Source organism: Hemiscyllium ocellatum, chromosome 6, assembly GCF_020745735.1.
Source record: "Hemiscyllium ocellatum isolate sHemOce1 chromosome 6, sHemOce1.pat.X.cur, whole genome shotgun sequence".
Classification (NCBI taxonomy): Eukaryota; Metazoa; Chordata; class Chondrichthyes; order Orectolobiformes; family Hemiscylliidae; genus Hemiscyllium; species Hemiscyllium ocellatum.
In genome coordinates this window covers 67,818,536-67,845,493 of record NC_083406.1, presented here as the reverse complement: position 1 = coordinate 67,845,493, position 26,958 = coordinate 67,818,536, and the positions used below count along the sequence as shown (strand labels likewise).

Genomic DNA, 26,958 nt, shown 5'->3' with positions numbered 1-26,958 from the left:
GGTTTCACACTTGAAATGCTTAATAAGAACGACTTCAACAGCTTAGCGATTTATTCCATTCAACTAACAATTTTAGGTCAATTGCACATAGATGCGAGCTGCTGTATTTTGGGAAAGCAAATCTTAGCAGGACTTATACACTTAATGGTAAGGTCCTAGGGAGTGTTGCTGAACAAAGAGACCTTGGAGTGCAGGGTTCATAGCTCCTTGAAAGTGGAGTCGCAGGTAGATAGGATAATAAAGAAGGCATTTGGTATGCTTTCCTTTATTGGTCAGAGTATTGAGTACAGGAGTTGGGAGGTCATGTTGCGGCTGTACAGGACATTGGTTAGGCCACTGTTGGAATACTGTGTGCAATTCTGGTCTCCTTCCTATCGGAAAGATGTTGTGAAACTTGAAAGGGTTCAGAAAAGATTTACAAGGATGTTGTCTGAGTTGGAGGATTTGAGCTACAGGGAGAGGCTGAACAGGCTGGAGCTGTTTTCCCCGGAGCGTCGGAGGCTGAGGGGTGACCTTATACAGGTTTACATAAATATGAGGGGCATGGATAGGATAAATAGACAAAGTCTTTTCCCTGGGGTCAGGGATTCCAGAACTAGAGGGCATAGATTTAGGGTGAGAGGGGAAAGATGTAAAAGAGACCTAAGGGGCAACATTTTCACACAGAGGGTAGTACTTGTATGAAATGAGCTGCCAGAGGAAGTGGTGGTTGCTGGTACAATTGCAACATTTAAGAGGCATTTGGATGTTAAATGAATAGGAAGGGTTTGGAGGGATATGGGCCAGGTGCTGGCAGGTGGGACTAGATTGGGTTGGGATATCTGGTTGGCATGGATGGGTCGGACCAAAGGGTCTGTTTCCATGCTGTACATCTCTATGACTCTATGACATCAAGTTAAATTAAAATCGACTCCACATTCCATTAGATCTTAGGATTTCCATTGGCTCTGAAAAGCACCAATTACCAAGTGATCAACCATCCTATTTCTATTTGTACAAGATAGAACAAATTTTCATGTTGGGACTGCAGAATTCATGTGGCTGGATTTATGGACAACGTTGATGAATATTCATGAACTGAAACCTTGGGCAGCGTTTTCCCAATGCCTAAACGACGCGAATTGCGTGAGAAAAGTGTCAGACGGATATCCTCCATGAGACTTCACAATAATAAAAGCAAAAAATATTGCGAATGCTGAAAATCTGAAACGAGAACAGAAAATTTTGGAGAAACTCAGCAGGTCCGACCGCTCTGTTTTCTCTGTCCACAGATGCTGCCAGTCCTCTTGAGTTCCTCCAACATTTTCTGCGGTTGTATCAGCCGATCTGGATTTCACATTAAGTCAAAATATGGGAAACTCCAGTCCCTGTTTCACTAGCTCGCCAGTCTGCATCTGCTGAGTATTTCAAGGCTTTTCTGCTTTTAATTTCAGATTCGCGACATCTGCAGCACCGATGTAAAGTACGTGGCTTTATTTTGTCTCGTTGCGGGTTTATTATTACGGGTTATTTATTGTGCTGGTTTGAAAGGAGGAGCCGGGGCTGCACGGTTGCTGACAGCGGGGACAAACCGAGGGCGAGCTGATGGAATAGGCAGCTGCCATTCTCATTTCCAACAATTTCGGCCTGAATTCCCATTTCCAATCATTTTACCTGAGAGGGGAATATCACTCATCTGATCGTTTTCTTCTGATCTTTTGGCGGGACGGTGTCCAAGTGAATCATTTGTTTTCCCTCTGTCATGAGTAAATGTGGTGATGTTGAAGCTGCAGCCGTGGCCGGGGCGGTCAGCTCCCTGTGTTTTATCCAACAGCTGCTCGCCTGGCTCAGGTTATATAATGTCCTGAGAGGCGGGAGCAAGGAGGCCGCACTGACTGGCTGAGGGAGGCGGAGACCGACCAACCGGACTGACAAGCACCAAGCCCTGGCTGCAGCAGCCACCACCACTCGGGCCCTCGACTCCCGGTTCTAGCCCCTGTCTGGTGGCTGGGCCCGGCCCGGCCCTGGCCGCATGGAGGCTCCGGCCGCTCGGACCGAGATGCTGGAACTGGCGGACGAGGCTTTCCGGGCGATGAACTACGAGCTGGCGGCTGATATTTACGAGTGCCAGCTGCTGGAACTAGGCCCCCAGCGGGCCCTCTACCTGAGCAAGGCCGGCGCCCTGACCCGCTGCGGCCGCTTCGCCGAGGCCTTCGAGGCCTACCGCAGCGCCGCGGAGCTGGAGCGGCTCCGAGCCGAGGAGCTGAGCGACCTGCTGGACTGCATCGCCGCCAACGTCCGCCTGAAAGAGGCGCTGCCGCAGGCTGCCGGCCGGCTGCGGCACGGAGGCCCCGGGCAGGAGAAGGAGGAGGAAGCCGCGGCCTCGGAGCCTCTGAGCTGCCGGATCTGCCTGGAGCTGCTCTTCGAGCCCGTGTCGCTGCCGTGCGGCCACACTTTCTGCCGGAGATGCGTGGAGGAGGAGACGGTGACCGAGTGTAAAGTGTGTCCGCGGTCGCCGGCCGGGGCCGCTTCCTCCTCCTCCCCCTCCCCGGCCAAGCCCAGAGCACACCTCGGCCTCACTGTGATTCTGTGTAACTTGTTGGAAAAGTGGTTCCCGTTGGAGTGCCGCGCCCGGCGGCTGCAGCTGGAGGCCGCCACTCTGGCCGAGCACGGGGATTACACAGCGGCCCTGGGCCTGTGTGAACAGGCGCTGTCTCTGGGTAAGGGCCGCGGGGCCCGGGCCCGGCTACTGTACCGGGGGTGGGGTGGGGGAGAGAGGAGGGGGCCCGGCTCCTGTACCGGGGGGAAGGGGGGGGTGGGGGCAGCGAGGAGGGGGCCCGGCTCCTGTACCGGGGGGAAGGGAGGGGGGTGGTGGGGGCAGCGAGGAGGGGGCCCGGCTCCTGTACCGGGGGGAAGGCAGGGGGGTGGTGGGGGAAGGGAGGGGGGTGGTGGGGGCAGCGAGGAGGGGGCCCGGCTCCTGTACCGGGGGGAAGGCAGGGGGGTGGTGGGGGAAGGGAGGGGGGTGGTGGGGGCAGCGAGGAGGGGGCCCGGCTCCTGTACCGGGGGGAAGGGAGGGGGGTGGTGGGGGCAGCGAGGAGGGGGCCCGGCTCCTGTACCGGGGGGAAGGGAGGGGGGTGGTGGGGGAACGGAGGGGGGTGGTGGGGGCAGCGAGGAGGGGGCCCGGCTCCTGTACCGGGGGGAAGGGAGGGGGGTGGTGGGGGCAGCGAGGAGGGGGCCCGGCTCCTGTACCGGGGGGAAGGGAGGGGGGTGGTGGGGGAACGGAGGGGGGTGGTGGGGGCAGCGAGGAGGGGGCCCGGCTCCTGTACCGGGGGGAAGGGAGGGGGGTGGTGGGGGCAGCTATGCAAGATATTGGTTAGGCCACTTTTAGACTATTGTCTTTAATACTGAGTGTGTTCGGGGGAGGGGGTGAAGCGGCCTCCTGTTGCTGTGGGGAGGTCGGCAGTGGTTTGTTTTTGATGGGACTGGAGTCCGTCAATCGAAACCCGAGTGACCTATTTCTGCTTTCACTTACATAACTGGCTAAAAATGTAACAACGCAGCTTGTGTTTATCTGCTGTTATTTAATTTCAAACTTGCAGCATTTAGTTGTCCACACATCCCTTCGCAGGAGCGTTGTGCAACAAACTTTGACACTGAGCCACATAAGGAGCTGTTCGGGCGGGTGTCCAAAAACGTGGTCAGGGATAGATTTTTTTCTTAAAGGAAGTTCACGAAGGTTTTGGGAAAATATTCCAGTGTGAGGCCTAGGCAGCTGAAAAAAAAGTTCTCATAATAAGCCAGAGAGGGGAAACTCATTGGTACGTATAAGATCTGAAAAATAAACGTATAACTTAATTTCTTGTGGCTGCACAACTCTTTATACTACTAAATGCAGTGCTTCAGCAACAAAAGCAGCTACACGAAATTATAACTTTGTTCCCATTTTTTCAGTTCTTGCTCCCTGAGAGCTAATGTTGAGCCAAATAATTAATCCATGTTGAAAGATAATTTTGCAGTGTGCATTATTTTAATTGTTTCTTTTATTAGATTTATTTAATTAACTGGTAGTATTAGATTAGATTACTTACAGTATGGAAACAGGCCCTTCGGCCCAACAAGTCCATACCGACCCGCTGAAGCGCAACCCACCCATACCCCTACATTTACCCCTTATCTAGCACTACGGGCAATTTAGCATGGCCAATTCACCTGACCTGCACATCTTTGGACTGTGGGAGGAAACCGGAGCACCCGGAGGAAACCCACGCAGACAAGGGGAGAACGTGCAAACTCCACACAGTCAGTCGCCTGAGTCGGGAATTGAACCCAGGTCGCTGGCGCTGTGAGGCAGCAGTGCTAACCACTGTGCCACCGTGCCATGACAACAAAGAAGGTTGCCTCAGAGTACAACAGGACATTGATCTGATGGGATGGGGAGTGACAGATGGTGTGTAATCCAAATACGTATGAAGTGCCACATTTTGGTAGAGTAAATAATTGTACCCTTAATGGTAAGGTCATGGGAAGTGTTGCTGAGCCAGGTGATCTTGTACTGCAGATTTATAATTTCTTGAAAATTATAGGATAGGTAGACAGGATAGGGAAGAAGGTAATTGGTACACTTGCCTTTATTGGACAGTACATAGAGTACAGTCGGTTGTGCTATAATGCATGTTTCTTCAATGCGAATTCACTTTAATGCGATTGAAGAGTTTATACCATTATTTGTAGAATGTAATCTTTCCTTACCTGCATTGGCTATAATGTGATTCCGGCTCCATCAGTTTAAATGGTGTGGCTATTGCGCAATTTTTCTTATAAAGTGAAATCAGACCAGAATGGAAGTATCGGGTTATACCAACACCGATTGTTTAGGAGTTTGGAGGACATGTTGCAGCTATGCAAGATATTGGTTAGGCCACTTTTGGACTACTGTCTTTAATTCTGGTCTCCTTGCTATAGGAAGGATGCTGTGAAACTTAAAATGGTTAAGAAAGACTTGCAAGGATGTTGCCAGGGTTGGAGGGTTTGAGCTATAGGTAGAGGCTGAATAAACTGATGCTATTTTCCCTGGACCATCAGAGGCTGAGGGTGACCTTGTAGAGGTTTATAAAATCATGAGGGCATGGCTAGGAGAGTCCAAAACAAGAGGGCATAGGCTTAGGGTGAGAGGGGAATGATTTTAGAAGGGACCTAAGGGGCAACTTGTTCATGCAAAGAATGGTGTATATATGGAATGAGCTCAGAGGAAGTGGTGGAGCTGATACTATTACAACATTTAAAAGGCACCTAGATGGGTATATGTCTAGGAAGGGTTTGGTGGGATATGGGCCAAATGCTGGCAAGTGACTTATTCAGGATGTTTGGTTGTCACGGACGAGTTGGACCGAAGGATCTGTTTTTATGCTGTATATCTCTAGGACTCTGTGGTAAAGTTTTGCACATTATGAAATCAGAGGGACTGGAAATGTCAGTCAGTTCCTTGAGCCTGTTATACTATTCAGTTATATCTAATGTGAGTCTTAACTCAGTTTACTTGCGGAAGTAAACAGTTTAATGTGAAAGTGAATTCAATCTGTTTCACTGAGTTTTTTTCACTGACTGTCATACTTTTCTGGGGGAGAGATATTTTTGTTCGCTGCCAGAGGAAGTGGTGGAGGCTGGTGCAGTTGCAACATTTTAAAAGTTGTCTAGATGGGTATATGAATAGGAAAGGTTTAGAAGGATATGGGCCAAGTGGGACCAAATTGGGTTGGGATATCTGGTCGGCATGGACTGGTTGGACCGAAGGGTTTGTTCCGTGCTGTACATTTGACTCTATGACTTCTCTTTAGGTGTAAGGTGAATGACTTGGCAGAATTTAATAAGGCTGAAAGACCATGTTACTTAATTGAATGACCTTTACCAAGCTAATGTTTAACTTTCATGTAACACCCAATCTTTTTCTCTTCCATGTGACATCTAAGCTTGAACATCAGGGCACATCAGCCCCTGTCCAATTTCTCCTCTTTCAACAGAACCTGTTTTGTTTCAGAGTTTGTGTGTATTTCTATGAAGTCTAATTTTATTTTATTTATATCTGCTTTTTGTGGATTGTCCTCTAAATAGAGGCTACATGATGGTCAGTGAAGCCAAGATTGTTTGGGGTTTCAAATATGAAACAAAGAGCTTTTCTCCAGAGACTTGTGGGAAGATGAGGGTTGTGAAATGTGAAATTTCAACTTGGCAGCCAAACATGCTCTGTTAATCTTTGGAAAAGATGAAAATCAGTCTGTGAATTTAGTGCCATTTATAGTAACTGTTTAGAAGTTACCAATGACCAAGTTACTTATCTCTATATCTTCTATGCACATGAGGCATGTACAGGTAAGCCAAAAACCACTTGAGTCAGTGGCAAATGTACTATTGAACCAAATGTCATACAGCACAGAAACTGACCCTTCAGTCTAACCAGTCCATGCCAAATATAATCCTAATCTAAACTAGTCCCACCTGCCTGCTCCTGACCCATGTCCCTCCACACCTATTTGTGTACCTATCCAAATATCTTTTATATGTTGTAATTGAACCCACTTCCACACTTCCATAGGAAGTTCATTCCACACACTTTCTACCCTCTGTGTTTCAAAAATACTGCCCCCATGTCTTTCTTAAATCTCTCTCCTCTCATCTTAAAAATGTTTCTCCCCCCCCCCTTTTTTTTTGAAATCCCCCATGCAAGGAAAATGGCAACTACCATTAACTCTGTCTATACTTTTCATTGGTTTATAAAACATAAGGTTGCCTCTTAACCTCCCACACTCCAGAGGAAAAAGTTCCAGCCTTTGTAGCCTCTCTTTATAACTCAAACATCCATACCCAGCAACATCCTGGTAAATGTCTTCTAAACACTCCACTTGATAATATCCTTTCTATAACTGGGTGACCAGAACTGGACACTTTTTTTTGAAAAATATGCCCTGTTGAGTCATTCCCTGATCTTGTTTTATTTTACCTAGGAGCCCCAAACTTTTTTCCGATGCGTTGAAAAATAGTTGAGTACTTGAAGTGCATAACTGTGGAGGGAGACCTGAAAGAGCATGGATTATGGAATGAGTAGAAGTATGAGGAAGTCTTATGTCATTACGCAAGACCTAGAGAAGAAATTGCAGGGGTCTGGCTGATATTTTTGCATCTTAGTTAGCCCTGGGTGAGATCCCAGAAGACTGGATGGTAGTGAATGTTGTGCCCTTATTCTAGAAGGGCTGCAGAGAAAAATCTGGGAACTGTCGATCAGTCAGCTTATTCCTCAGAATCTTCTTGAGTAAGATATGCATGCATTTGGAAAAAACGGGTTTTGATTGAGAGTAGTCAGTATGGCTTTGCGCATGGGAGATTATGCCTTACAAATTTGTTAGAGTTCCTTGATGAAGTGACCAGGAAGATTGAGGACAGGGCAGTAGGAGTAGTCTACGTGGATTTCACTAAGGTTTTTGATAAGCTTCCACATGATAGTCTGCTCTAGAAGGTTAAATTGCATGGAAGCCAGGGGGAGCTGGCAAATTGGATCACAATTTGGCTTGATGGTAGGAAGTAGTGGGTAATAGTGAAAGGATGCTTGTTGGACTGGAGGTCTGTGATGATGGTGTACTTGGGTCAGTGCTGGCCCCATTACAGTTTGATGTCTGTATTAATGATTTGGATGTGAATGTACAAGATACGATTGCTAAGTTTGCAGATGACAACAAAATAGGCAGTATTGTGGACAGTGAGGAGCATTATCGGAAATTGCAGCAGGACCTTGATCAACTAGGAAAGTGGGCTGAGAAATGGCAAATGAAGTTTAACGCAGGTAAGTGTGAGGTCTTGCATTTTGGAAAGTCAAATCAAGTTAGGAGTTTCATAGTGAATGGTGGAGCCTAAAGGAGTGTAGTGGAACAGAGGGACCTTGGAATTTTTGTGCATGGTTCTCTGAAGATGGAATCATAGTTAGACAGGGCAATGAGGAAGGCATTTGGCACACCAGCCTTCAATCGGACATTAAGTATAGAGTTGGGAAGTTTTATGTTGCAGTAGTACAGGACTTTGGTGAGGCCGCAGTTGGATATTGTGTTCAGTTTTGGTCACCTTGCTATAGGGAGGATGTTATTTAAACAGGACAGAATGCAGAAGAAAGTTACAAGGGTGTTGCCAGGACTTGAGGGTTGGAATTAGAGAGGTTGGACAAGCTGGGATTTCTTCCTTTAGAGTGTAGGAGACTGAAGGCGGGATCTTATGGAAGTGTATAAGATCACGAGAGGCATGGATAGGGTGAATGCCCTTAGTCTTTTTCCCAGAGTTGCGGAATCTAGGATGAGAGTGCATCAGTTTAAGGTTAGAGGGGAAAGAATAAAGAGAAAGTGAGGGGCACCCTCCTTTATACAGAGGGTGGTACACGTATGGAATGAACTGCCAGAAGAAATGGTTAAGGCAGATATATTAACAACATTTGAAAGGCATTTGGGCAAATATATGGATAGGAAAGGTTTAGGAGGATATGGGCTAAGTGCAGGGAAATAGGGTTAGCAGGGATGGCTGAAGGATGGCCTTATAGAGGTTTATAAAATCACGAGGGGCATGGATAGGATAAACAAAGTCTTTTCCCTGGGGTAGGGGAAGTTCAGAACTAGAGGACATAGGTTTAGAGTGAAAGGGGAAAGATACATAAGAGGCCTATGGGGCAACTTTTTCATGCAGAGGATAGTATGTGTATGGAATGAGCTGCTAGAGGAAGTGCTGGAAGCTAGTACAATTTCAATATTTAAAAGGCATCTGGATGGGTATATGAATAGGAAGGGTTTGGAGGGATATGGGTTGTGTGCTGGCAAGTGGGACTAGATTAGTTGGGATATCTGGTTGGCACAGGCTAGTTGGACTGAAGGGTCTGCTTCTGTGCTGTACATTCCTATGACATTTTGGTTGGCATGGGCCAGTTTGGCCGAAGTGCCTGTCTCCGTGCTATAAGACGAGGTCTCACCAATGCCTTCAACGTGACTTCCAAACTCATGTACTCAAAGGATTGAACAATGAAGGCAAGTGTGCCAAACGCCTTTTTAACTACCCTGACTTGGTCTTAACATTAATTGTTTGTTTGTCTGTCTGGGAACAGATAATTGTATCCCATTTAGCACAATAATGGTAAAACATAGTTTAATTATTTTGTTTATGGAGGAAAATATGTCTTCCATTTGATTCAGAGGTTTGTTTTGTAACCTACTTTCTAATCTTGAAACTAACATTTAAAAAAAGTAATATACCTTGGATCTGGAAATTTACAAAAAAATTCAGAAAATGTGACTTGCTGAGAGCAAAAGATAATGCCTTTCATTAGAACTCTGAAGCTCTGAGATGCAGTTTATGATAAATCCTAATCCAACCCTGCTCTAAAACTCTAGGATCAATCTAGAATGCAACTATGTCCAACTGGCTTCCTCTCTGCTCCTTTTCATTTGTTTCCCATCACTTATAGAGGTTTACAAAGTTATGAGGGGTGTGGATAGGGTTAATAGGCAAAGTCTTTTTCCTGGGGTCAGGGAGTCCAGAACTAGAGGGCATAGGTTTAAGTTGAGAAGGGAACGATATAAAAGAGACCTATGGGGCAACTTTTTCACGCAGAGGGTGGTACGTGTATGGAATGAGTTGCCAGAGGATGTGGTGGAGGCTGGTACAATTGCAACATTTAAAAGGCATTTGGATGAGTATATGAATAGGAAGGGTTTGGTGGGATATGGGCTGGATGCTGGCAGGTGGGACTAGATTAGGTTGGGATATCTGATCGGGATGGGCTAGTTGGACCAAAGGGTCTGTTTCCATGCTGCACATCTCTATGACTTGTCTGCATATTGACGTCAGTTGTTGCTTGGTTCACCCATGTTCACAATGTGTTCAAATCCTATGATATCCTTCCAGTCTGTAGCTGCCTACAATCTTCTGATCTTTTGAAGTAAGTGTTTTACAGCTATGGCCACTTATTCATGGCATCCAGTTTACCCCATCATTAATGTTATGCTATCTGGGCCCTCAGTGTTATTTCTTCGATTGAGCATTTTGAACCTCATGATGTCGCCTTTTAGGTTGGGAGCCATTTTTGTCAGATCTTACACTTTCCAAACACTTTGGGATACTTTTCTGTATTAAAAAGAATGTGCTTCTGTGAATTACTATTGTAGACTTTGACCATATAGAGTATAAAATGGCATCTTTGGAGAGGGGAACATACTTAAGACTTTAAGTCTGTTTACCTTACACCTGGGGAAAAAAAAATGGAAGAGCAGCTCTGTGTAGGCTTAACTGCAAGGAAGTATCATAATGGGTCTTTTCAGCATGTAAATATAGTGATGGATGCTGTCCAGCAGATCATGTATTTTAGTCAATGTTACTGAATTCAAGGGGTTTTTTTCTTTTGATTTTAATTTGTTCTAATGCTGCAATTCACAACTGCTGACGAGGTTAAGAATATCCAGTGTTAATTCAGAACAAAATCCCCATTTAATCCTGATTTAATCACTCGATCAGCTTTCCAGGAAATGTACTTGGTTCACTATTTGCTAATTGAATGATAACCTACTTACAAGTAATTGAGCAATAGCCCACTTTTGAGAGCACATTTGTAGACAGTTGGTGCAAATTTTCACAAAGTATTTTTCAAAAACTCCAGTACTATTTAGAAAATTGGTAAAATAAGATGTTCTCTGCATTGAAAGTGCACAGTTAAGATTCTATGTATTAGTATCAAATACAGATACCTGAAATTTAGGCACTTTTTTGAGATTTGCTGTTATACTTATGCAGCTTTAAATAATAGCTTTCTGTCTTGACAATTTATAAAGAGTTTGTATTATTAAATTTTAATCCTTACGCAGTTTGTAATTGAGTGGCAGCTGTTGCACCTTGGTAGCACGGTCTCCTGTGCTTCCTCCCTACTAGGCAATGCTGCGGAATGTTTTGCTGAGATTCTTACCTCCAATCAATAAATGGCCAAAAATTTTATAGTTTTTAAAATTTTTGGTTGCTCTAAGAATTTACTAGATTTTAGGGTGGGTGCATACTGGGCAGGACAGATGTTGGTGTTGTTACAGTTGGTTTTGGCAATTAATCAATCATAAACTGTTACAAATCAGATTAAGAATCAGGTAGCTCACATGATCTTAGTTCCAAGTAGAATAAAGGGATGTGTTTAATGCGGAAATCAACTAGTTGCTATTTACCAAAAAAGTGGAACTTTACCTGATTTAAAAAAATGGTGGTTAGACCGTCCGTTTTCTGCAAACTTGAGAATGAAAAGGCAGAATGTTTTGAAAAATTTTATTTCATAAACAGGCAGCATGTTACCAACTGGATGTACAGAACAAGTTATTAAATGCTACTGGTAAAGTCAACAATACTTAATCTTACATTAAAGCATATTAAATTGTACCCTCTATTTCTTCAGTACCCCATGATTACTTGATGAGATGTTATCGTGCTGAGCTATACATAACTACAGGAAAATACAAGGAAGCACTTTGTGATGGAGATGCAGCATGTACGCTTAAACCACTAAAGACAAAGGTATTGCCTTGTATTATGGAAAGTTTTTTAGAAGTTTACAGTCTGGCTTAAAAATTTTGAATTTTTAAATTGTACAGTTGGCCCTGCTCTCTGTGATTATTCAGATATTTTTGTGCCTCTTTTGTTTTTCCTGATAGGGTCACTTTTGGAAAGCTCAAGCTCTGATTAAAATGGGCAGAACTGAAGAAGCTTTAAAAGAGTATATATACTGCATTGCTTTGAGACCAGACTGGAATTCTGTAAGACTCAAAGCACAAAAGGTGATTTGTTTGTTTATATTTGACCTGACCATCAATATCTTTGACCAAATGTGTTTTCAGGTGGGTACAACTGTTCTAATTTGTACCTGTGCTGATTATTGGTCATCTAGTGTTTGTCACAAACGGAACAAAAATATAATGAAACTAAAAGTAATTTGTCTTTTCTCTTGGAGGGGAATTAAGTTTGCTATATGATTCAATTATATACTTGGCTAAAAATTACTCACTCTCCTATACAAGTGGTCAAAAGTGAATGACTGCTTAGAACCTTTCAAAATGTTCTATTTGACTGTGCATCTTGGATAAACTAAAAATATTAACTATAATTTTCACTTTAGATCTTGTGTGATATGTTTTCACCTGTTTTGGGGAATATGTCGGATACTGTACCAACCAACAAACGACCGCAGTCATCCTGCCTAAACCCTAAGCCTACTTTTCTCAGAGCCTTTAGTCCTGTATCAATTGTCAGAGACGATACAGTTACTGCTCCTTCTCCGGTATGTTAAACTTTTTAAAATTTTATTTATAAACATTAAAAGTAATTTAGTGTATGCAAACTGCTTCAAGTTGTCATCTTCATAGTGTATTTCAATTTCTTCAATAATGTCAAGACAGCTTAATTTGTGACTGTGTTCTGGATCAAATGTAAGGTTTAGGTTGGATGGATTGACTCTAGTTAATTTCACTTGACCCTCTTTTTTTTGTAGTAAGAAGCTGAAAGAAAGTGGAGCCGTTGAGCCAAAGGATCAATCCAAATTGAACATCTAGAATGTTGTGCACATTAAAATCAGCTTTGATTTTAGTCTCTCATATGTGCTAATTTTCAGTGGAGATGACACTTTACTGCATAAAAATTAGATTGAGAGTGCAGTTATTCAGTGACTTATACGTTAATTATTTAGATTTATAAGAAGGAATCTTGACTGTAGTGTCAAATGACATTTACGTATTTTTGAGAGTGGGTAAATGTGCCTCTGTGAATTTGGATTTTTAATTGTGAAGTACCTTGCGTGTTTTCCCATCTTAGGTTTTTTCCAAAATGAACAGTATTCCAGCACAAGAACTAAATACTTCAAGTCAAATACTGACAAAGTCCAAGGCTACACCAAGAGAAACCTCTGTGCTAATTGAAGCAGTTCCGTCTAGTTTTACTAATGGCAACCAAAAGAGAAAGCTATCACATGAGACAGAGATCTGTGAGAGCTTTGAAACAACCAGCAAGATGGCTAAAAAAGGTTTGACACTTTGATGTTTTGTTTTGGGAGTGCCTCCCAAGATACATTTAAGGCAGACTAAATAGAACCTTGCTTAAATAAGCAGGTATGTGGGAATGTGCTGTAATCCGATCAACCATGATCGTGTGGTGTACCAGGCTTGAGGGCATGATTACTCTTGTCCTAATTCATTGATTCTCAACTTGGTCAAAGAATGAAACATAACATAAAAAGTGGTTTGTTTTGTTTGCAGACAAAACCGTGTGGTCAATGAGATATGGAAGCTTTGGTGGATTGTGGAAGTGTTTATAACATAGGCAGAAAACTATCCCTGTAGTCAAATAGTGTAAACGAAAAATGGCAAATTAGCATGGATATTTTTTCATAGTTTTGTCTGTTGGAATTAATAATGGCAAAAATTGACTCTGGAATAAGCATGATACATTTTGAAATGGATTTGAGTGAGAGGTGCATGCAGAGTCAAGATTTTGAAGGCACAGATGTGATGGGCTAAATGGCTGTTTCAATTTTGATTGCTATAAACTCTTGTTGACCAGAAAATTCTCTGGATCATTGGTACACACGTTGGCAGGCGGTCTGTCCACATGCACTTCACATTCATTCCTTGATTTTTCTGTCTGGTGGCTGGAGCTGGATTGTTTAAAAACTTGATCACCTCATCTTGCAGAGATTTCCTGAGATTAAATGAATGATTATTTTGAAATGCTTGTAAATTTTGTCTTGCTAAAAGTGAGACTACTAGAAGGAAGCTGCAAGTTTTTTGGAAATTATTGTAGTTTTATAAAAATACAAATTTTCTTCTTTCTAAATCAGATGAATTTGTACCCTTGACATTTGACCATTTTAAAACGTCAAGAGAGATTCCCAGTGAACTTATGGATCCATTCGATTTTGAATGCTCTCTTTGTCTGAGGTATTTTAAGTTTATTTTTAAATGTTTCTTCCAAATATTTCTTGTAGAAATAAGCAGTTTTCTGTAAAATGTAGAATTTATTTGACTTTTAAATCAATTTGAAACTTTTCGGTATAGACTATTTTTCTGATTTTAGTGCTGAAATATGTCCTAAATGCCATAAAAACAGTTTAAGGCGATTTAGATTAGATTCCCTACGCTAAGGAAACAGGCCATTTGGCCCAATAAATCCACACAGACCCTCCGAAGAGTAACCCACCCAGACCCATTCCCCTACCCTATATTTACCCCTGACTAATGCACTTAACACTGGGCAATTTAGCATGGCCAATTCACCTGAACTGCAAACCTTTTGGATTGTGGGAAGAAACTGGAAAACCCAGAAAATCCACACAGACACCGGAAGAATGTGCAAATTCCACACTGACAGTTGCCCGAGGCAGGAACCCAATCTGGGTCGCTGGCGCTGTGAAGCAGCAGTGCTAACTACTGAGCCACTGTGCAGCCCCGCCCTAGTATTAAGAGGCTTTTTCAGGAAAATCTTTTTTCAAGAGTTGGGAATGATCCTAGATTTTTCTCAGTTTAACTATTGTTTTAGTTATATAGATGGCTTATAAAGCCATTAAAAGTTACCTACTGAAGGTTAAGTATTTTGGAATCCCCCACCAGGAAATTTTGCTCTGTGCATTCAGCTGACTCGGCCAAAACATTTGGCTGTCAAACTCTGGCCTACTTTTGCTCCCATGTCTTTTGGCCATTCTGTCCATTCAATAAGATTATGGCTGATCTGATGGCCCTCAATTCCAGTTTTCTATCTTTTCCCCCATAGCTGTTGATTCTGTGATTGTTTTAAAAACAATCTATTACTGCCTTCATTATAATGAACAAATCAGTCTCATCCCTCTACAATAAAGAATTCCATAGATTCACTACACTCAGAATAAATGCCTCCTCCATCTATCTTTACATGCTTGACCACTAATTCACGGATTGGGTGCCTGTTCTTAGACTCTCCCACAAGGGGGATAAACTATTTTGCATAACCTTATCAAGTCCCCTAAGAATTATGGATGTTTCAATAAAGTAATCTCTCAGCTTCTAGATTCCAATGAGTAGGTTGAGTCTATACTCCATCTCCCCACTCAGACATTCCCTCAATATCCAATATCAGCCTAGCGAACTTTCTCTGAATCGCCTCCAATGCCAGTTCATCTATCCTTGTCTGAGGGGCTCAAAACTGTTTTTCAACCGTGGTCTGGCTAGTGTATAGTTTTAACAAAGTCCAACTCTTTTATGTTTCCTCGTCTTTGAAATAAAAACCAACATTGCAATTGCTTTTCCCTGTTACCTACTGAGTTTGGATGCTAACTTGTATGTGAAATCCAGATTCCTGTTTTTTGTACCTTTCTACAGTCTTTCTCCATTCAACTCATCATTTTCCTGCCAAAGTGCATAACATCAAATTTTCCAAGATTATGTTCCATCTGCCAAGTTTTTGTCTATCTCTCACCCTTTTTTTTTAAAATCCCTGTATCTTTTTTTAATCATCCTCTGCACTTGCCTTACCATATTTCTCTCTCTTTATCCACAAACTTGGCTATAGTGCATTCACTTTTAGGCATGATTTCTCCTTCATGAAGCTATATTGACTCTGCTTAATAATATTTCTAAATGCTTAGCTTCTGTATCTTATTATCATAGACCAAACATTTTCCCAAAAACAGACATTAAACTTTTTTGTCTCGTGATAGTTAGTGTATTCCCTTTTTTGATTATTTAGTAATTTTGGAATGCTATCTCTGTCTTCCACTGTGAAGACTCCAACTTTTCCTGTCCCTTCCATTGATCCCAATTCTAACCGTGTTTTTTGAATTTTTTTTTTTACAAATTTATTAGCTGTTATCCCTGTAACCTCCTCTCCCCCACCCCCACCCCCTTCAGACAAGTGCCTTTCTAAATCAGGATCTTGCCGCCCATGAGCTTGTTGTGGGTGCTTACCTTTAATGGAAAAATAGTGAGACCTTTCTCCTCTTAATAAAGGTTTCTTTCATCTAGCTATTGTTTTTTTTAAACCATGTGCCTCACTCCCAACATCAGTAATCTTAGTGTTTGTATTTTTAAATTGGGACAATACTAGGGAGTAGGGACACAACCATCTCCTCCTTTTTGAAACTTTGTCTTGTATTTTGTTTTTTTTTTAAACAACCCTTGTTCTGTACTTACCCAAGTGTCTCACTAAGTTGAAGTGACCTCCCAATGGTATACAGCTTGTCTTGCTAGAGTCCAGAAACTACCTCCAATTTCTCATCCTGCAGTCCCTTGATATTATTCAAAGATTTTGAGGCATTTTATTATTAATGATGCTATATACATTAAGAAAGTAGTGGGTAGTGTTACATGTAAATCCTGTTACAAATACTTCATCTAACCCTCTGAGGTGTAGAAAACTGAAGTTAACTTGAGTCCTCATGGTCTACATTTTGAAGTCATTATCCAAAATAATTTGCTTAGCTTTACTGTGATCACCTTTTTTTTTCCAGAATGAAAGTTTTTTTCTTGGAAAACGATATAGAATTCCAATATTGAAACTATTGAGATGTGAGGGACTAAAGTTAGGTAGTATCCAAATGAAATTTTCACTTTTATTGTTGTTGACGTTTGGAGCAAAAGGTCTGAATAGTACAGTCCAAGATGCCAAGTTTCACTCCCTTTGCTATCTACAACCAGTCCATATTATATTTCAAGCACTTAATGCATTAAAGACCATTTGACAATTTTGGCTCCACTTGTCCAGTCATTCAAACTCCATATTTTTCTGTTGCCATCAAAGATCCTGTATTTGCTACACAATTTGGTGATGTTGACAATAATAATTGAGTTACCAATATTGTCTTACAGCTTAGCCATAGAATGGAAATCAAATTCTGGACCCTAGCAGGACAAGCTGTTACCTCACTGCAGATAACTTGTCAGCTTTTCATTTTGCAATTTTCTTGAACTCTAAAGGAGAAAATTGAAAATCTTTTCAATATGAACTGAGAATTTATCTTTACCCAAAGTGCAAAGATATTGCATACGTTGACAGTAATGTGTACTTGGCCTGAATGATTTATAGTGTGAAATTAGTTTTTCTTCTCGGTTTGAATGACCATAGTAGCAGCAGATCAATTTGAGCTTTCTGTCCAAATAAATTGGATAATTATGTGGGTTTATAATCCGATTTTTCTTTTTTATTAAAAATTTCTAACTTGACCTCCAAATATTATAATATTTTATTGTAGAGATTTGAAGTTTTTCAAAGGTTTTTTTAATTCGCCTGTAGATTGTTCTATGAACCTGTCACCACTTCCTGCGGGCACACCTTTTGTTTGAAGTGTTTGGAGCGCTGTCTGGATCATAATGCCAGCTGTCCTCTCTGTAAGGAAAATTTAGCCGAGGTTAGTGTTGTGCATGTAATGCTTCTGTATTTACAGTTGCAAACAAAATGGTAATGTACTACTGTAGTTTCGTTCCTATTCCTAAAATATCAGGGAGAATTCTATTATTTTGACAACTGTATAAAAGTTTAGTTTCTGATTGAAGTAAGGCATTGTTCATACAAGTTAATTATTTCAAGGAACTTTAGAACAGTTAACTTGTTCACTTTAAATTTCTAAAGTATTTCTTAAATATATTTGGGTTTGAGAAGCGAATTTAATCTCATTAAATGTAATTTTTTGCATTAGCAAAAAACAGACAATCTGTTAATAATGACCGCATCAGAGATTTTTTCTTCCATATCTTCTCTGCACTTTTTTTTTCTCTCAAGTTAAAAATCTCCACAAAACGGTAAGCACTGGAGCACCACACTTGCATTTGCTCATTTGAGGTGTTTGATTTTCACCTGGCCTTTAAAGAAGCAAAAGCAAATAGTGATTGAGGTGGTCACAGATTTCCAATGGGGTGATATTGTCATGGAATGTGCTACTATTACATTTAGGCTTGGTTGTACATTTAAGATGTCACAAAACAAACAGAACCTAAGCTAATACATATCCGTCACTCTGCTTTGAAGGCATTCTGACATTTGGAAATCTGAAATCCTAGATATAACTCTAAGTTATATAAAAGTATAATGACAAGCATTTTAGGAATGGGGAATAGATGGAATTGTTTTTTTTGAAATATAATCAACTTAATTACTTTGAATTTCCTTGTCTTCAGTTTTTGTGTACTTCTGCTTTGATAAAGACTAAGATTTTCAAATGATTCCCAACAATTGCACCAAAACAGTGTTGAAAATTGTGTAAATGTCAAATACAGATAGTTATTCTATAATATAATAATTGCATTATTGTGTAACCTTGTATGTATAGGAAAAATCGTGTTTTAGAAACCGCACTTAATGTTGGTGATATAATCAGCCAACACACGTTTTAAAGTTCACACTTCGAAGCAATGTCCCCAATTTGTCAATCGTGTTACACTGAATTTTAATTAACAAAACGTGCATTATAGTAGAGCGACATGTACTTCATTTTTTTTTAAAAATGAGCCTTTCATGTTTATTCATTCAAATAGAATTAATAATACTCTTATTTTTCACTTGTAGTATTTGGTAACAAGATCTTTCAATAAGACATTCTTGGTAGAGGAACTCATTATTCAATACCTACCTGAAGAGTTAAACGACAGGAGGCGACTTCACGAGGAAGAAATGAAGGAGCTATCTAAGTACGTGCAATTTAATATCTAGGTTTAAAAGTTAGGTTCAAGATTTAAATTTTATCTTTAATTTCACACTCAACATTTGAAAATATCAGTGGCCTGGGCTTTCCTAAAAAGTTAATGATACATGCCATTATAGAGCAGACCAGAGAATCATGCATCAATGCAGCAGAATAGAAGGCTGGTTAGCCTACTGAGCTCACTGGTTGAGGATTCACCCTTTTCAGTGTCTCAGAGGGTGATTTTTTTTTTTCTCTCCCTTTTTTTCCTTTCCTTTCATACACTATTTGCAGAGAAAGTGTGCTTGGACTCTCATGGAAGAGATCCTTTAACAGGCTATATTATCTAAACATAAAGCTGTAGCCATTTGCCCAGGAACCAATCAAGCAATTGTTTCTATGCTGAGTATTTTTATTTTCCTTCTTTCCGATTTTTAAGTTTACATCACAAAAAATAAAAGCAGCTTTACTTGAGGAAAATATAAGACAATGTAATTGAATGGGGAGCAGCATGACAGATGAAGTATAAGTATGTAAATTAACTCGCTGAGCTTGGTTTGTTTTTCAGATATTTTGTCACCATGACTAGGTAACATCAGTGAGAGTTTCTGGTGAAGCGCTAGTGATATGTCTCACCTCTCTATTTATAGGTCTTGGTTTCTTAAGGAGGGTGATATCATTTCCTGTTCTTCTTTCAAGGGAAGGTAAATTACCTCTAACCCTGTGTTTATTGATGGAATTCTGATTAGAATGCCATGCTTCTAAGAATTCTTGTGCACGTTTTGTTTTGTCTGTCCTAGGGCAGCGTGTGTTGTCCCAGTCACAGTGGTGTGCTGTTTTTTTTTCCTTTTGTCTGTATGTATGGAAATTAGTGATAGTAGGTGGTGTCGTTTGGTGGCTAATTGGTTTTTGTGTATCCTGGTGCCCAGTATCTGCTTGTTTGTCTGGTTAGTGTCTTTTTATAGTTCTTGCATGGTACCCAATAAACACAATCTGCCAATTTCTCTGAAACAAGCAGATACTACTCAACCAAAATCTATAGCCACGTTACCTTACATCAAAGACATACCAGAAGTGACTCCCAGATGACTCAGACCCTTTTGGCATCATTAGTAGCCCACAAACCTACCAACACACTTCAACACCTACTAAAGAAATTAAAGGATCCATTAGATACTACCAGCAAAACTAACGTCATTCACAAAATACCATGCAAGAACTGTTTTTTTAAAAAAAAACTACATCGGACAAACAAGCAGGAAACTTGCCACCAAAAGACACTAACCACAATCACTAGTTTCCATACGTACAGACAAAGAAGGACACCACTTTGACTGGGACAATATACGCATCCTAGGACAGACAAAAGAAAGACATGCGCGAGAATTCTTAGGCATGACATTTTAACCAGAACTCCATCAATAAACACGTTGACTTAGATCCCATCTGCCTTCCCGTGGGAAAAAAAAACAGAAATGATATACCTACCTTAAGAAACCAAGACCTAGAGAGGCGGGACATACCACCCGTGCTTCACCAGAGACTCTTGCTGATGTTAACTAGTCATGGCGACAAAACGTCTGAAACAAATCTTCCAGCTCAGCGAGCTAACTTATCAACCTGAGCTACAAATCTTCTCAGAAATTTTGAACAGATGAAGTATGTTGAGAATAAATGTGCAATTATCTACTTTGATTTTTAAAAAGTATTTTCTTGGATGATGAGTGGTTGCTAAGTGTTGATATTCAGAAGACCCAAATGCTAGCGTGCACATGTAACATTGTGAGGAAAGAAATTAATTATGCTGACCTTCATTGCAAAGGCTATTGAATACAGAAGTAAAGTTATTTTGTTGCAGTTATATAGAACCTGAGTAAATACACCTCCACCTAGAGTATCATGTTCGGTTTTGTTTTCCTTGAGACACTTTTGCCATAGAAGGAGCAAGAGTTTCTCCAGACTGTTTCTGGGATGGCAGGTCTACTTTGTGAGGTGGAATTAAGGAAACAGTATCTGTATTCTCCAGCATTGCGAAGTGTGAGAAGTAATCTCATTAAAACATATAAAACTCTGTTCAGTGGCATTTTTCCATTATGAAGTTGGATCTCTTTCCTCACTTGAGTTAACATCTCTCAACTAAGTCTGAAAGGATGTTGTTTTCTGCTTGGCACGTCCCCTAAGTTAATATCATGCAAGACCAAAGATGTTTTCCCTGGCTTATTTACGTAAATTGATTTGTAATATTTTAATAGTTTTCTGGAAGAGTGCATGCCATTCCATGCAACTTTGTAAGTTGGATTATCCAGCCTGGTTACTGGAGGGTCAGCATTTGAATTTTTCAATTTCTGATTCAATCATTCTCAAATTACTGACTTATTTCATTCCCGACTTCTTACAATACAGCAACACACTTCTTTAATTAATATTCTTTAATGTATGAACATGGCAGATGTGCTTTTCCCCCTCCTGTCTGGAGTACTGATTGTATAATCCACATAATTTTGTTACTTTTCATTTTGATAAACCGTTGAGAGAGATTGGACACTTATCAGGAAAATATAATGCTCTCTGTCTTGCAGATTTTTAAGCATTAGCTTTTTATCTTCTCTAGCTTTCGTTATTGAGAGTTTCACATTTTTCGGCCAATTTGCAAATTGGTGTTGGCTATTTTTCCAGAAATTTAATAGCGGTCAAACGTATAGTCTGAGACTTGATGTATTAAGGTTTATTTAATTTGAGGTCTTCTCGCTCCCCATATTATCAGTTCAAAAGAATGGAATCCAGTAGAGTCACTTTGGGGACATCTGGAATGGCAAACAGTAATGAGATGAAATAATTCCCATCATTCGGACATAACTAAGGTTTTAATCATGCTGTCTGGGTTTCGTGGCTCATTCTTCTCCATTTCCTCATTCACTTTAGTCTTTTTAAATAATAACACTCTTCTGGTTCCAATTCAGTTTCTGAGTAGGCTGTTTATCATTTGATTCTCTCAAATCAGGATCCATCTCTTTCTATTAAAGACTATGAGCTAAATATGTCAGCCTCCTTTTTTATTTAGTCCCTTCTTAGTTTTAAGTTTTTGAAAATAGCATCAGATCATCGAATTTCAGTGTTGGAATGAGACAGGAAAAATCCAGGGGCCTGAGATCTTACCATGTTGCAGTTTGGAAACAATCTAGGATGCTGCTGCTCCGATAGTTGGTTGTTTCTTTCACTTCCTTCAGTTGGTGTAATGTTCTTGGTGAGTGAGCCAGCCAGGCCACTTCTCAATGAAATCTGTTCCTTTTGTCAGAATTTAATGCATCACCCCAACTACACCATCTCCTCTTACTAAGTCTCTCTTTAACCCAATTCTGTGCAATGGGATCAGATTATAACGGTTGTGTTCTCCTCCAATTAAGTTTTCTTTCATTAGTTCCCTTGGAAGACAAACTTGGTCAGGCAGCATCAGTGACTAACTTGCTCCAGTCTCCGTCAATATTTTTAATGGTTTACCATCTTGATGAGACTTAATGGAATAGCTCTCTGTAAGTGAAATCTTTGAATCGTTCCATAATTGGCTTACTTATTTTTGGCATAAGGGAGCACTTCTTCTTTAAGATAAAATATCCAGAAATTTCAGTAGCTTATTGCTAAGGAAAATCTGTCAAGGAATCTCTACTATCCTGAGCTTTCTGTCCTTTCCTAACCGATTTTAAGGGGACAATTGTTTCATACTCACTTCTTTTCTTGTACAAGCTTTTCTGAAGATTCAGCAATTCTGCCATTTAACGCAATCATGGCTGATCTCCTCTCATTTTAGACTCCTCTCCACTTTCCTGCCCACTCTCCAATGTCCTTCAACTTGTTACATAGTAAATTTGTGGGTGGACATGGATATTTAATCAGTGTCTCAGCATCTGTTGCACTCTGGGGGAATGAATTCTTTTGAGAGAAATCTTTTCTCCCCATCTGGTTTTAATTCTGTCAATCCTTATCTTAAAACTGTGACTTGTTCTAGATTGCTCCACAATGGGAAAATATGTCTACTTTATCAATCTTTTAACATCTTGTATTTTAATTCGATCTCCCCTTGTTCTTCTAAATTCTAGAGATGATATACCTAAATCGCTAAATCTCTCATAACCAATCCCTCCTCTTTTGGAATAAATGTAATGAATCTCCATTGAGTGGCCTCCGATGCAACGACATTCCTCCTTAAAGGAGCCAAGCCTATACACAGTATTCCACGTGCAGTCTCACTAATGCCTTGTACAGTTGCTCCAACACCTCCCTACTGTTTATTACCTGCTGTATTGCATTCTAGTTATCTGCAACTTCACATAAGAGGACAGCTAGACCCCTCTGCCCCAACGTATCCTGAAGTTTCTTTCCATAGTGTCGTTTGTCTTCAAGCAAAATGGATAACCTTACACTTATGAAAATGTGTTGCTGGTTAAAGCACAGCAGCATCCAAGGAATAGGAAATTCGACGTTTCGGGCATAAGCCCTTCATCAGGAATGACGTCGAATTTCCTATTCCTTGGATGCTGCCTGACCTGCTGTGCTTTAACCAGCAACACATTTTCAACTGTGATCTCCAGCATCTGCAGACCTCATATTTTTTAACCTTACATTTTTTTAACCTTACCATGTTACACTTCATCTATCAAATGGTGGTCTGTTCACCTAAGCTAGCATTTGTAAATTTCTTCATTTGCAGCCTAACCCACCTATTTCAATGTCAAACTAAATTTGCTTTAGTATGTTCATTATGGCCATTTCCCCACCTAGGGGCAAGCTTACAGGCATTTCATAGTCTGCAGCTTGCTCTTCTGTCAGACTGGTGTTTGCATTCTAGCTGTAGCTATCCAGACCCAGTGTGTAACATTTTAGATTTAAGCATCTTTTGGCTACTTCAACTTCACATCTATCTTTTTTTCTAATAGGAAGATCAAATGTCTATCACATCCATCCTCCGTATATTTAGGCTTAGATTCATTTTAACTGAGTTCCTCTGTGAAACCAGAATAATTATTAATCTCCACAATTGTAGCTATTATTTCTACATTTTTCTTTTAGCTTTCGTTTTTCTTTCTTTACTCCAATTCAAGTTTTTTAAAAGTTGTACCTAAATCTTGACTGTTTCTTGCTTTGATACCTCTGGGCTTTTCTCGTTGTTTAATTCTAAATGTCAGAAATCACTTTAATCATGCTATCCTATAACAACCTGCTTTATCATTTTAAGTAAACCTCTAAACTTCTGTTGAGCTTATCCCAAAGGTTCCAATTACTACTATTGCCAGAAACATCTTTTTACAGTCAGTTATTTAAAAGTTCCATCCTATGTAATATTCTTCAGTGAGACTTCACATACCTGTTTCTTTGAGTTCACAGATTCCTCAAAACTCAAGAATTTCAGCATCTGCTTGAGTTCCCACTTTATGGTCCTAGTTGATGCTTATCCTGGACAAGTCAATCCCAGAGTTGAGAGTAGCTTAATAGATCCCAACTCTCCCTTTTTCCCCCACCATGAAGGGCAGATAATGAACAAATTTGCAACAGTACTTTTAACATCAAATAAAACATTAATTTAAGCAACAGGGGAAGTAAAACATGGACTATATATTATCCTAGACAATCTCTATTTAATCATATTGCAGGATTTCTCACTTGTCAGGTCTAACCCTCCTGCTTCTACTCTCTAGCATGTTCTCACACTCGTTGCTGGACTTTTCTGTCTATTCCTCGACCCAGCTGTTATGCAACAGCATGGTTATTTTTCTACCTTTTTTTTTCGATGTACGAACAGCCACTGTCTAACCCTTCATGAGTTGTAACATCTCAGTAGCAACTTAACGAACAGGCCTGTGGATCTCCTGGCACGAAAGCCTCAAAATTCTGGAAGTAGGATTTACTCGTGTCTCCCTTTTTAATATGCATACAAAACATAAAATAAAATTATACATGTCCTATAACCTCCATTTTCAAACCCTCTACTATTCTGTAAGTTCATAAGATATGGTGCAGAATTAGGCCATTTGGCCCATTTTAAGTGTGTTCCACCGGTCAGTCATGTCTTATCTGTTTCTCAACCCTATTTGCCTGCCTTCTCCCCATATCCCTTCATCCCCTTACTAATGAACAATCTCTCTCTCTCTCTCTCTCTCTCTCTCTCTCTCTCTCTCTCTCTCTCTCTCTCTCTCTCTCTCTCTCTCTCTCTCTCTCTCTCTCTCTCTCTCTCTCTCAACACATCCTCCCGTAAGAATGGGCCTCAAACCTGCTCGCAATATTCCAAATGTAGACTGATGAGAATATTGTACAGTCTCAGTAGTACATCTTTACTCTTGTATCCTAGCCACCTTGAAATGGATGGTAATATTGCATTTGTTGTCTTAACTGCCAATTTTACTTGAATGTTAACATTAAGAGAATCCTGAACCAGGACTTCTAAATCCCTTTTGTGCTTCAGATTTCCAAAGCCTTTTCCCTGTTTATAAACTAGTCTATACCCCTCTCCTTCCTATCAAAGTGCATAACTTCACACCTGAGGAGCAAGTGGAACACAATGAGCTACTTACTTTTCCATTCTTCTAGCCTGTCCCCAACGTCCCTCCACCTATCATTTTTGTAACCTTGTAAATTTATTCCCATCTTAGATCAGAGTGATGCTGGAAAAGCACAGCGGGTCAGGCTGCATCAGAGGAGCAGGAAAACCGATGTTACGGGTAAAAGCCCTTCATCAGGAATATTCCTGATATTCGAGGAGAAAGTGAAGTCTGCAGATGCTGGCGATCAGAGCTGAAAATGTGTTGCTGGAAAAGCACAGCAGGTCAGGCAGCATCCAAGGAACAGGAGATTCGACGTTTTGGGCATAAGCCCTTCTTCAGGAATCAGAATCTCCTGTTCCTTGGATGCTGCCTGACCTGCTGCGCTTTTCCAGCAACACACTTATTCCTGATATTCCTCTATTCCTGATGAAGGGCTTTTGCCCGAAACGTGGTCTTTTTTTTTCCCTGTTCCTCAAACGCTGCCTGACCTGCTGTGCTTTTCCAGCACTACTCTGATTTAAACTCTGGTTTCCAGCATCTGCGGTCCTCTCTTTTTACCTTTATTTCCATCTTGTCTACCATAGCATTGAAGTTCTACTCTTTGCTCTTATATTAAACCTCTTCTAATTGCTGGGCTGTAAAATAGCAAATAGCTGCTTTTCTTTGGTTCTCCAACTCCAGCTAAACAGATTTTTGAATTTGTTCCCAAGAGTTTTGTTCTTGACAAATGCAATGTAGAGCTTTCAAGTTGTGTGATCTATTATAATGTTATCTGTACCTTCAGTTGCATCTTCCAGACAGCTGTGCACTTGTTTCTACTTTTATGCAATGATGCCCAATCTATGGAATTTAGCTTATATTGTCCTCCTGCTGCAGCAGTAACTAAGACATGAAAGAATAAAAGGGGAGAGCGAAACCGCTTTGCAGAGATATTGGACCCAAATCTATTCACGTGGAGTCTAGTTCCTTTTGCTACAGAATTGGCCTCAATATCCCAGGAATCTCTCTGCATTTAGCCTGCCAAACTGTGCCTTGTCTCCATTGCTGTCTCACTTGACTTTCTCCGTGCTGGATGAGCAAAAGCTTCTTCAAGTATTGGGAAGGCTAGAACCATTGGGTTTGAAAACAGTTGGTTGGTTGGTTGGTCAGAATCACTAGTATATTTTATGCTTAATGGTATGGTTGTGTTTGGAAGCTCACTTTACGTCTGCCCATGTCTACTTCCATAACATAGCTCAACATAGTATGTCTGCTGTTTAACCTTTATTCGTGCCTCTTGTTGCCTCTACTCCTGACTCCCAATGTGTATTTCTTGTCTGACTTCTACATTTTACTATCTGCAAACTAATCGTTCAAATCTGGTGCTTGTGTCCTTAGTTGCATTGTTACCCATTGATCCTCTGAATGCTTAACTATTTTGTAAAATGATGTTTTAGGAAGCTTAAAGCAAAAATAAAGATTAAATTTCAGCAACTACTCTCCTGTAATAAGGAGAGGTTGAACAAACCAGCAAAAACAATCCAAGAGTATTAGAGGCCGGATGGTGACCTGATAGAAGGAAATAAAATTGAGAGACATGAATAGGATGGGTGGTCTGAGTTCTTCTTTTTTATTTTCCAGGATGGAAATGTCAGATACTAGGGGCCATAAGTTTAAGGTGAGATGGGGAAAGTTTTTTGTGAAGGAGACTTGAGAGGCAAGCATTTTTGTAAACAGAAAATGTTATCATTGCCTGGAATGTGGTAAAAGCAAATATGATAG

General features: G+C 40.6%; 1 protein-coding gene across 1 annotated transcript in view; it reads left to right on the top strand.

Annotated features, from left to right (window-relative positions):
* The first annotated feature begins 1,297 nt into the window (after positions 1-1,297).
* LOC132816430 (LON peptidase N-terminal domain and RING finger protein 2-like) overlaps positions 1,298-26,958 on the top strand; it is a 39,086-nt gene continuing 13,425 nt past the window's right edge. Inside the window, exons 1-8 of the mRNA XM_060826006.1 lie at positions 1,298-2,699; positions 11,429-11,547; positions 11,685-11,807; positions 12,146-12,307; positions 12,838-13,045; positions 13,859-13,958; positions 17,281-17,395; positions 18,550-18,671. Of these exons, the coding sequence (XP_060681989.1) occupies positions 2,012-2,699; positions 11,429-11,547; positions 11,685-11,807; positions 12,146-12,307; positions 12,838-13,045; positions 13,859-13,958; positions 17,281-17,395; positions 18,550-18,671 (1,637 nt within the window). The 5' untranslated portion in view covers positions 1,298-2,011. The remainder of the gene's footprint in view (positions 2,700-11,428; positions 11,548-11,684; positions 11,808-12,145; positions 12,308-12,837; positions 13,046-13,858; positions 13,959-17,280; positions 17,396-18,549; positions 18,672-26,958) is intronic.